This window comes from Apteryx mantelli, chromosome Z (assembly GCF_036417845.1).
Source record: "Apteryx mantelli isolate bAptMan1 chromosome Z, bAptMan1.hap1, whole genome shotgun sequence".
In the NCBI taxonomy this organism is placed as follows: Eukaryota; Metazoa; Chordata; class Aves; order Apterygiformes; family Apterygidae; genus Apteryx; species Apteryx mantelli.
Window position 1 is genome coordinate 77579190 of NC_090020.1, and position 12159 is coordinate 77591348.

At 41.6% G+C, this 12159-nt stretch overlaps 1 protein-coding gene across 5 annotated transcripts in view; it reads right to left on the bottom strand.

Moving 5' to 3' along the window:
* The window catches only part of UBAP1 (ubiquitin associated protein 1), a 36328-nt gene that overhangs the window by 4040 nt on the left and 20129 nt on the right, over positions 1–12159 (bottom strand). For all 5 annotated transcript variants that reach the window (XM_067316341.1, XM_067316340.1, XM_013953791.2 and 2 more), the window contains 3 exons: positions 8791–8915; positions 5428–6357; positions 263–298 (listed from right to left, as the gene is read on the bottom strand). In XM_067316341.1, the coding sequence (XP_067172442.1) occupies positions 263–298; positions 5428–6357; positions 8791–8915 (1091 nt within the window). The remainder of the gene's footprint in view (positions 1–262; positions 299–5427; positions 6358–8790; positions 8916–12159) is intronic.

Consider the following 12159-nt stretch of genomic DNA (forward strand, 5'->3'; position numbering starts at 1 on the left):
CCCAAATTTCTTACAGTATACTCCCTCCTACCGTTGGGGCTGAATCCTTCAATACCATGCCCAACAATTGCAACAGCAGGAGCCACTTATGATGCAGGCAAACCCTGTACCTCAGAGAGCGTGGAGATTGCTTCCTTCACCCCAGCAAGTTTACTAGTCACCTATGACTTCTTGTGCCCAAAGAAACACTACTTTAGGAAGCACTTCAGGAGCATTTTAGAAATACCATGCAGTGCAAGCACACAGGCATTTGAGAACTTACCACAGGGATTTCTGTTTCCTTGTAGTCTGAGTGTACCTGTTGGACAAGACACGAATAATATGATGAACACCATACACCAGTGAGCAGAGTTAGTTACAGCTGGGGGAAAAGGGTATTATGGAGGAAGAGCTGGGACTAGAAGCCTGCCATACTAGGGAGACTCGTGCTGTGGTCAACCTTCCACATCTTTGAGATGTGGAAGCTGTGCAGCTGTGCGTAGTTACAGAATACCTGCCATAAGGATTCTTTCTTTTCTTAGTACTCTACAAATGGATTATACTCCAAGGAGAATGTCTTTCCTCCCCACAGTAACTGTGTATTTATTCTGTCACTGTGAAAGCTACAGATTCGTACAGCTCTGTAACACACAGCTCTTGACTTAGTGGTATACTACCTAAATGACAGTAATCAATTTTGAATTCATTACTTAGAAGCTTCTTTTGACTTTGATTATGAGAAGGGGTAGGAGAAACTTATACCCACATTGTGCCTTTTCTACTCTCAAAGTTATGCATTTCATATGCCATACACAAGCAACGTGACATGCTGGCTAAGAACAGCATGTGATTTTTAACCAACATCCTCTCAACACTTCGTCCCACACCCAGTACACCCCAATGAGGCAAGGTAACAACACCCATTTCTGACAGTAAAGCTTTATAATTTCCCTCAGTAAAGTGGGTTGAAAGCGACCTATTCTTCTTTCAGCTCTAAGCTCATTTCTAAATCCAGCTTCTCCCACAGCTATTTCAAAAAGCCTCTTGGGTCTGTATCAACCTCAGCCCAGTACTAAGGACTGTAACAGCCATGGGCTGCATTCAGCCTGCACTAATAGACATTTGGCTTGGGCAAAAACTTGGGGGGAGCCTTAGAGGAGCTACCTCATCAGTGGTGTTCCTCATTTTACTCATATCAAACACAGGCTCTTAAATGACTTACTGGCTAGGATTTTCAGGTTACATTTTATTAGTTCCCTGTCACTTCAGTTAGCCTTAAACTCTCTCATTCCTGCCCTCCACCCAGGGAGGACAGGAAGGAGAATAAGCAACATGGAACAGGCCCACCCTGGGGAGTTCCAGCCACCAACAGCCCTCAAGTGGCCCATTTCCATGGTGGATCTAGTTCAGCCTCCAATGTCCTGCCTGTTGCCTTCAAACTCCAAAACAGCCCGGCAAGGAACCCCACCTGTGTCAGGGCTGCGCATCTGTCCCATTTTTGCAGAGTCAGTCTGAGAGGGCAGAACCAAGCAACTGCTTTACGCTACTTTGCCCAAGTTAATAACAGGTTGCATTTATAGTGCAGTTAAGAGGATCACACTCCAAATAATACACTCGAGCATTAAAAGCTCCCTGAAGGTTGATAGCCTAACCTATGCCAGAGCAATTCTTAACTTCAGTATTTACAGTCACCATTTAGTTCATTACTACTATTTGCTACTAGCCCCTGTAGGGCTTTTGTGCCCATGTCTGCCTGCTTCTAACTGTACTAGCACATCTAATAAAACATATCTCCCAGAAAAATCTTAATTCCCCCAAACACAAGCTTGTCAGCTGGTTTAATTTCCCCAATAAAGATAGGCAGAATTTTTCAGTGGACTTGCAACATTGAAAGCTAAACCAAATGCTGAATCAAAGCACTTTGCCATAACCAGATCTGCGTGTTTCAATTCAACCATTTAAAAGTCTTCCTGCGTTTTAAGTAGAAGTAGGAAAGTCTACAAGAAATCATTTTGGCTCAAACACCTCAAAGTTTATTGCCTCTCTTTATATAGTTTAAGCCAATACGGATTGAAAGCAGCAGACAAGCTTTCAAGCAGAAGGGCTTTTCTTTTGGCCCAAATGAAAAAAAGAGACCACAAAAAAATGTTTATAGATTTTATCAGAGTTGTTCTTCTATTAAAAGTTTGGCAAATTCCCTTCATCTGGGAAAAGGGAGGAGTTTTTGTTCTGCATTTCCACCCATTTCCATCCACGGGCTAAGAATGTCTCTTCTAGGAGACAAAGTCTGAGAAGTCATTTGTAGCCTGATGGCCTGGTTACCCAGGAACCTCTCCTCGTGGGTGATGAGGAGTTCAAGGCAGTTCATGCACACCCTCTCCAGACTCTTTTGCCACAGCAAGAAGCACTGGGATATGGGATACACTGAAGCAGGGGTCTAGAGCCCTGAAATCAGCTGGTTATCAGTTTGTCTGAACAGAGGATGCTCTGTTCTCTCTGCTACCACTGTCAGAGGCAGTTTTTGGTTCTTCTAGCTGCAATTCAGTGTCAAAAGAGCAAGGGACAACCAAACTCCTTCCCACCGATCTACTTGAGCTTTACAAGCTGTTCTCACAATTGGCGATTTCCATGGGAAGAGGGAAAGAAGTCAGTGAAGGAACTGCAGGAGACCAAGTCAGAACTGGTCGCTCAGCAGCCATGCTCCCTTAGTCTCAAACTTGCATTTCGGTGTCCTTTGAGGAGGGGACGCGTGCTGCTTTAGGCTTGTGCTTGCGCACTGTTCTTACTTTGTTAGGGACTTCATACACAAGCCGGAGCCCCATCAGCTGGCTGGTTCACCAGGCACATCATGCTAATACAGCAGCATATAGATAATGGTATGTCAGGCATGTCCCAGCTGCCCGTTACTGGAGATCCACAGATTAAAATACACCACACGCAAAAATATTCAGCTAACCAGCTCTATTTAATTCCAACCTGTTTGTCATTTCCACTACTCATTTCTCTGCCAATTTTGTGAGAAGCAAACCAGTGAGGACGGAAGGACGGAAGGACGGAAGGACGGAAGGACGGAAGGACGGAAGGACGGAAGGACGGAAGGACGGAAGGACGGAAGGACGGAAGGACGGAAGGACGGAAGGACGGAAGGACGGAAGGACGGAAGGACGGAAGGACGGAAGGACGGAAGGACGGAAGGACGGGTACTTTGACCTCAGCAGGGATCCAGAAACCAGAGCTCAGCAGAGGGGGGAAAAAAAAAAAAAAATCTAAACTCAAAGGGGAGAGGACAAATCAGAACACAATCTGTGCAGCATTAGGTAAATCAAAATCCTAAAGTCTGTTATTCGTATCCAAAAAACCCTACATCCAATTCACTGATAAAGCGTAAGATTAGAAAGTAACTCCAAATCTGAACAGTTAGTTTGTGGTCTTGGTGAGAGAAATATATCGCCCTGGAATGTACAGGGACATAACTGTCCGGAGGATTTCTAAAAAAGGCCAGGCTTATTCTTGTGTAACCTTGCACAAAAAGGATGCATGACCTTTCCACTCAAGGAAGCCACAAGGATCCCTCTGAAATCCTTCTCCATCATTTTTAGACTGAGCATTTTTGTTTCGAGAAATTGGAATAAATGTAAATACAGCAACTCAGCTCTCATTTTCCTGCCACTGGGACCATACTGTGGAAATATGAAACAAGTGTATTCTGAAGTCTTGGAAATTAAACAGAAAGAAACAGAACGACTTCCATCAGCATACCCACCTAGGCTGTGCTACTCCAAACAAGAACAGTTTCAATAAAGATTTACTTCTAGTAAATCCCATCAATCAGGTGGTTTTCTTGATATTTAGTCTATTTATTGAGTTCTTTCTTTTTTTAGTTTATTGGTTTGCATCTTACCTTAGAGCATCCTAGAAAACACATCTCCTTTTTGGTCTTTAACAGGTTTTAATCTAGCAGAAATTTAAATAGCTCGTGTGAGTTTGATCATCTTAAGGCCCACCTATCTAGTTTTAAATGGTATTTTACATTCACCCCCAGAGACATGGGATACTTTGAGGTTTTACCTCTGAGCTACATATGATGATACAATCCTTTCCTCAAACCTGTGTTTTGTAATAGTGAGCAGTTGCTCAATGCGTTGCTACTTCTGCCAGAAGTTTACTATATTAAATACTCATTTTAGTGATCAATAAATAGCTATTCTGCTGTGCAAAGGAATAGACTAATTGCCAAAAAATTGTATCTCTCAATTAATAATGCATTTACTAAAGTCTGAAATGAGGCTAAAGAAGCATGGGAGTGAAGCACTGTCACTTGCTTTACAGCACATGGTGTCATACAAAAACCTATAGTATGCCAGTAAGACCATAGCACCACTGATGCACTGCTTGTATGGGAGAGAAGGAGCCTTCCACTTTCTCAAATTTTAGAGCCATCTAGAGGATTTGCAGTTTCCATCAGTTTTCATGAGTATTGGTGTCCAAAGCTTAGGTTCTTTGGAGGAAAAAAAAAAAAAAGTCTGCCAGTTTCCTCAAATCTAGACTCTCATCCACAGAGAAACAACAGCCACCATGAAGTTAAATGCCTCCAAAGCAACTTCAGAACTTGCTACAAGTTTGAGGAAAGTGTTACATGCCTGTCCCAGAGCTATATGGAAAACAATTATTTTAGTAATCTGAGATGATCCTCAAGACTGCTTTTGGCATTCACAGAGCAATCCTTTCACGCTCTCTTGCAAGAAGGAGGGTTAGTATCAGATTCAGACCAGTATTATTCTTTTGCTTTTAAAGGCTATTTTTTAAAAGGATCTAGGGCAAGAAAAAGAACAATTCTTCCACTGCAGATCAACTGCTAGTGCTATTTTCTTAGCTGAAAGCAGCACAGCACAACTGTGACAGCTTTTTATCTATTATTGCTTCTATTCCTTGGAAAGGCTGCAATTCTCATCCTTTCCAGCAATTAAGCGAACCCAGAAACACATCTAGAAGAGCTGTGTTGCATCATTCATTTCCTGCACTTAAACTCAAAACCTGGAAGTAGTTTAGAAGCTGTTATCTCAGTTGACCAAGACAGAATGCAAGACTGTGCAAAGGAGTCTTACCACTCTTAACTCAAAGGTGTGCAACCATCAGCTTGCCAAGAGCTTGGGGTGGGGGGGAAACACTAACCCCCCCCCCCACACACACACCTGAATTGGTTTAAAAATAGTGAATTTGGGGGGATGAAAAAACCTTCAAAGGAATAGTCTGAGGACCACAACTCTCAGCACAAAGACTGATTAGTTTACCACTTAAATGAAGAGGCACTACAGCACCTAATCTGTCCTGCCTACACATCACTCATTAACGAAACTAAAAACAAAGCCACAAGACATTTTAGAAGCAACATTCGCATCCATGCATCCCCCCCCCAGCCAACCCAATCCTAAGCAGGCACATGTTTACCGATGTCACTGTGCTTTGAGATGATGATTCTTCTTCTGTACAAACTGTCGACACAGCCAGGGAAGGCAGCCTGGATGAAGAGGATAATGCTGATGTCTCCATGCCACTGTCCTCACTTAGAGCAGAAAGACCAACCATATGGTGTCCATTCAGTTCACTAGCTTTACTCTGAGCACAGGTCTGCAAAGAGCTCAGAAAAGTGCCATTGCGGAGACAGGTAGTGCTGTGGAAAGTGCTCGTGAGCTTTGATGATTTTTGATCACTCTCATCGGAGTCAAGTTTAGGAAAGGAAAGGGATTTGATATTGCTCACTGAAGTGATAGGGGACAGGGACACTTTGGAAGACAAGGACATCTTTTCACAGTTTCCCAACTGTGGTAAAGTGATAAAGCCATTGGGTTTGTGAAGGGGCTTGAAGTCCAACGTGGCCCTTTCTATGGATGCCAGAACTTCTTGATCTTGTAACACAGACTCGGGCCCTCCTTTGGGCAAACTACTATCTAACAGCTGGGCAACAATTGGCCCAGTAGTACCAACATGAATTTCAAGAATGTTTTTTAATTCCTCCTTATCATCAATAGTTTTTAATTCCAGTTTATCAAATGGGTCTTCTTCACATTCAAAATCAGCTGGGTTGAAATCTGCTTTTGGACGAGGTGGACTAAGAAGCTTTTGCTTCACTGCACTGCTGTCGGCTGGCGTGGGAGTAAGAATATTATTGTGCTGCAGACTAGCAAGGATGGGGTTAATAGGAGGCGGCATGGCCTCAGGAGGTCCCTCCGAGAACCCCATTTTATTGCTGTCCTCTGAAGCCGCCTTTGAACTTGCTATCACTTCTTTTGCCTTTTGTTCAGCTTCTGTCTGGGCAGCTTGAATTTTTTTGATATCTTCAGCCCACTCAATTGTTTTCTTTTCCAGTGAGAAGTCATACTGACAGGGGAAAAAAAAAAGAAAGAAGATAAATTGTAAGGATCATAGCCACTATTTCTAACAGCAACATATGTAACAAGGAATAACAGCTATACGAATTACCGGTTGTTAGTCTGGACAGGCATCTTTTTTTTTTTCCTCCCAGCATCTCGTTTAACCTACTGACTGACAGAACTAGCAGACACCAAAAGTGCTTCATTTTGTCTCTAGGAGACAAACTTAGGTATAGCTCAGAGCACTATGCCATGTTTTGCCTCCTTCCTACGTCTACTTTTGCTTTAGAGCTGCTCAGAGCTGCTCATTGCCACAAAAACAGCTTTGTAACATCCACAGAAAACAGATGCAGTGAGTGGAAATCAAGCGTATGACTAGATGGACAGTCTTACCCAGATCTTTGGCACCACTGAACTATCCACTGTCCACAGGTTCCACAAGTCATTCAAGAATACAGCAGAGTAATTTTTGCATCCAAAAACCAACATGGAATTACTCAATTCCCTTCAAAGATCCATCAGGGACTCTACATTCGTGTTTTACACCCACTGGTTGAAGATTTATCAGCATTCTTACACCAATACCAACCACTAATATGATGACTACCTGCAGTAGCCGATTTTGCCACTATTACTAGCACGACAGCATCCCATAAGCTTTTCTCATTTTAACATCAGCTCCTTCAAGGTCAGATTAGCACAGAAAGACATTTTATATAAGCTACCCACTATCAGTTTGCTGGTCAAGAGTTGACAGTGGCCTGTTTGAGAGGACAAAATTCTGAATAAACTATATCTATTTAAAACTTTAACATCTTATGAAGAATGAACAACCTTAGCGTCCTTTAAATAACCACAGCTTGTTCACAGAACATAGCCTACAAGTTCAGGGCGTAACCCACCTGTGACTCACAAGAAATTCAAGTGCAACTCCCTTGCCAGGATAATGTCACCTAATCAAAACAGCAGTGCTCTTGCCATGGGGCTGATAGGCAATCAAAATTCCCAGCTCTAGAGGGGAACTGGCCAGCAAAGTTTGCTAAGCATGTGATAGGCTTTTTGGGGACTCATTGCATGTCCTGACAAGTCTCAGCCTGTAGTGGGCTCCAGTGAGACCCCGCAGATCTGTTATCTCAGCTGTAGACTAAACGTTTTCCCATCCCTGGCTCCAAGACGGAGAAATGGAATATATACTTCATCAGCAAGATGATTTTGAAACATGGCAGTGGGACACTACTCATTACACATTCCTTGCTACCTAAGGAGCTATCATAGGGGTGTGTGCACATGTAAATAGAGAGCGCTTTGGTCAATTTTGCTTCCCTGCACTGTTTTTTGTTTCTGTTACTACAGCTGTAAAAAAAGTCACATCATACTGTGGGAGGCATAGTCTACATAGTCACAACATTATATAAGACACTGCAGTCTGATTGGGCATACTATATTTGAGCCTTGCTAGCTTAGCAAGGAAAGGGAGAGAGAATACAATTATTGAAGCTAGCAAAAGGACATAAGAGCTCCCCCTCTAACACTCCTGTAACCAGCTTAACTACATGGAAATATGCTTATCGGGATAATCAGTCAAGCAATGAATTAATGGTTATCATGAAAAAAGCCACAATCTAGGGAACTTCAGAGACTCAGCTCTTCAGTGGACAAGCTGCAGGGCAGAACAAAGCAGAACAGCTTACAGACATCTGTCACAGCTGATGTGAAAACTACTGTCAGTTAGGACTGACCAAAGAGGATCATAGATCCTAACAAAAAACACAGGTCAATTTTCCTAACTGCAGCCAGCATTTGGATATTATATTTTCAAGAGTTATGCTTAAGCAATTGATTTGATGCTACCAAAAGTTTAGGGCGACAGATCCACGTTCCTGGAAGACCTGGAAGCAACCTAATATGCTGTATCAGGTTTGCTATATGGCTGGACAAGAACTCCCATTCAGAATTGCACAGAACTCAAGAACTGGAAGTTTATTTCTTCATCCCTTTAGAAGGAGAATCCATAAAATATTGTCATAAAAACAATATCTGTTCCTCTCAAACAGGATTTTGCAAGCATGCCATTGCATGGGTATTTGAGTTTTTACAGTTTCTCTTCAAAAATGCTACTCAAATTTAGGAATGTCAGGGGTAACATTTAGACCTGTAACTATTGCACAAAAATATTTTGCTTTTTGAAGTAAATACACTAAAATAAATGCTATTGCACATTTTAAAGTGATAAAATTATGATAAACCACAAAGTTTGTGTTTTTATCTTTCTATACATTCTAGCAGATTCTGTAACTTTTCTCTGGCATAACAACTGGCACTACAGCACAGCTGAGACTAACTTTGACTATATAAGCAAAACTAAACTTCTTGCGACTTACAGCATCACATGGTGGCAAAAGGGTGGGGGAAGAAGAGAGCAGAAAGGCAAAAAACTTACCTGGGCTTCTCTGACAAGCTGAGGAGAATCAGGCAAGCAGAAACCAATGGGTAATCCAACCTTAGCTGGGGTTTTGAATTTGTCTCCTATCTTAAATGGGACATCATCAAGGTAACTGAAAGGCCCTAAGATCAAAAGCAGAAGTTGCATCAGAAATTTGTTTAACGCATTCAGTTGAGACTCACATTTCTGTATCTGGGAGCTATTCTATCTGTGCAAACCTAGCTGTACCAGGTGACTAAACAGAGCAGAAGTTGTTTGATCAGAAACAGAACTGAGGCAACAAAGTCCAAATGTATTCAAAAATTTTTAAATATATTTTAGTCCATAATTACATTTTGACAACCATCCGAAAACGGGACAGATCTTCAAGTTAGTACCCCCAACATTAGCTTCCCTTGTGACAAGACTATGCCTACACAACTGAAATTAAAGCTCTCTTGAACACTGTATTCTGTTATGTCTCTATAACAAGATCAATCACATTTTGTCATATTCAAAATAGGCCTAAAAACAACCCAGCTGTAGAGCAGCTAAGAAAATAAAATCCATCTTCTTCCCACAAGTGAGAAATAATGTTTGGTCAGAAGTGGCCACAAGGGCAAAGCGGCCCAAAGCCTGGAAGCACCACTTTAATCAAAACACAGTGAAATAGCTTAGGACTATTTAACTTTGCAATTCAGATTTCTGAAAAAAGACAATCTAACTTAACCAGCTATCTTGTTTGTGACCACTCCGATAAGTGGCCACAGACTTATCTCATGGTCTTCTACCTGTCCCTTGTATCTATCACTTCCATGTGGTATTTAAAGTGTTTTAAGACAGAAACTATTTCTTCAGGCATCCTGCAAACTTGTAAGGCAGAATCACCAAGAATTCAAGTACCTCCAGTAAGTCAGGCTATAGGTTTGTTTTCCACTGAGGCTCTATAAAAAAGCATTAGAAAGCCCACCATACGAATAGTGCTCTGTTCTGAGTTTAACTCAAAGAGGTCTCTTGGGTCACTGGTCAAAGCTTTCACAATTTCAGGCAAGGTTTTGCTTGCGCGCATAACAGTTTGAAGTGTTCCTCAAGTACTGGTTTGCTACTTTGCTTTGAGTGTTACAGATCCAACAAGACATCAGTGGCAACGTCTTAGATGTTGTTCAGTGACTACCCTCTTGCTCAACGAGCTGTGATTGTCATTTTTATCTGATCCATTTTCATACTTAGACAACAGTTTAAGTACTATTTGTGTTCTTTTACTGTTGACTCATCTACAATAATGCTACCACAAGCTCCAAGAGGAAGAACAGCTTTCAAAAACAGGAACATCTTATTAGTTTGGAGTTAAACACTCATGCGTTGTCATCAGTTGAGCTCACCGGCAACCAGCACCGCTATTGCAACATGACATCCAAACAAACTGTATTTGAGCTGGCAATTTAAGAGTACTTGGATAATTTCAAGGTGTTTGCTCATGCAGAAATAGCAAATGCGTCAGCCTTTGCACTGGCACATCACAGCCCAGAGATGACCAGCTCTCCTGACTGCTTGGAGGAGTCCACGGTTCCTATACCCTGCTTAGTCCCACAGACACTAGTCCTGAGGTAACCAGGACTATCAAAGGACATGAGTGAAACAGGATCACCTCTCCCCACCAGTCTCAGAAGACAGCCTAAAGGGCTCAGCACACAAAAACGTGTCTTGCTAGACCTATTGATATGATGAGGAAAGTGGTACCACCTCCCCTTACACAGCTTTGTTTGCTTGAAGCAGACACTAACTGCAGAGGGTACACGCTCACATTGTGGTATTTACATACCAACACTGGGTTTGTTTTGGTACAGTAAAAAAGAAAAAACATAAAACCTCTGGACTAGATGGGCTGAATTGATGGTTATCAGTTTAACCTCAGCACATAAACTAAGGAATAGAGACTTCAATTTCTTCCCAGGAAAATGATTTTCTGATAGCAACTACTGCTATAACCTTGTCCCGAAGATAACTCTGCTACAAAAGCGGCAAGCACGTTTCAAGAGACAGACCAAGTGTCTCAGGACATTAGATGGTAAAAAGCTTTTCTGAAGTGAGCAATGCTGATGCACATAGTATCCATTTTGTTCCAGCCTAACCAGAAAAGTACTAGTCTAGTCAAAATTAAAATCTGATCCAGAAAGCAATGAATCTGTTTTTTCTTTTTGCAGAAGGATAACGTTTCCGCCTGCACAAATCTGATGGGGAGGGGCAGAAGTTTGGCTTTATTGCTTTAGAGAATTTGCTGTTTAAACAAAACCTACATATAAAGTATCATGCAAACTAGTGTTTTAATGGTCACATGTTCAAATGAAGCAATTACAGCTCAAAAAACCCTGTTATTTAATATGGCTATTAGCTACTTCATCTTTTTATGGACTTAAAAGCACATTGCGGAAGTTCTGAGAATAGCCCTACCAAAACCGTACCTGTCAAACTGATGTATGATACCATGCAGCGTATGATATTCCTGGCCCAAGGAACTACTAGGAGAGATTAAAATTTCTCTCCCCTTTACTGTAATGCAGTAATCACTAGTCAACTAGTAGAAATGTTCTCCAGTTTGACAGTGTGATGAAAATAGTTCAGATAAAGACAGTTACCAATTATTACCAGGTAACAGTTTGAAATTAAGTAGTTAATTTTTGTTGTCAGACTTAAAAAAAAAAAAAGAAAAAACCGACACACTTAAGTAACTTCCAGAAATTGGGATCAAAAGCTTTCAAACTGTATAGCAATAGTGACAACACAACAGCAATATTGCACTGCACTTGATAGACCCTTTGCACACTAGATGAAAGCTGCATTTATAGATGCCACTCATTATTAGAACTGAAGCTTGAACTTCCTATTATTCAAGTGACAGGACAGCACTTGAGGCTATCTGCTTACGGAAAGTTATAGATGTATGCTGAGATCACCCTTCAAGACAGGAAGGGTTTTCCTTCCTCTTCAGCCATAGCTCCCATCTTCACCTCAACAGCAACCCTCTAAACTCCAAGAAGTAGCTCAACAGTAAGTATAAGAAATATGTTAACTATGTCAACCCATTTCCATCAGCCTGTCAGGGACATGGAGCTAAAGGTAGCTCTTGGGCTACATGCTTTACACCAAGCTGAAATGTGGTTAGTGGGATTGATTCTTACAGACCCTGAAGACGACTGAAAAAATTGTCCTGCTCATTTCTAGAGACATAACAAGCCAAGGAAGCCGCTTCACTGCTCCTAACAAACAGTACTGCTGGTGATAGCATTGCTGATATCATTAGGAACAGCAGGCACACAACAGGGTAGTTCAAGTTAACCAGTGAGGTTACAGCATCATTTCTTTTGATCCTGTTATTTTGATGCCAGG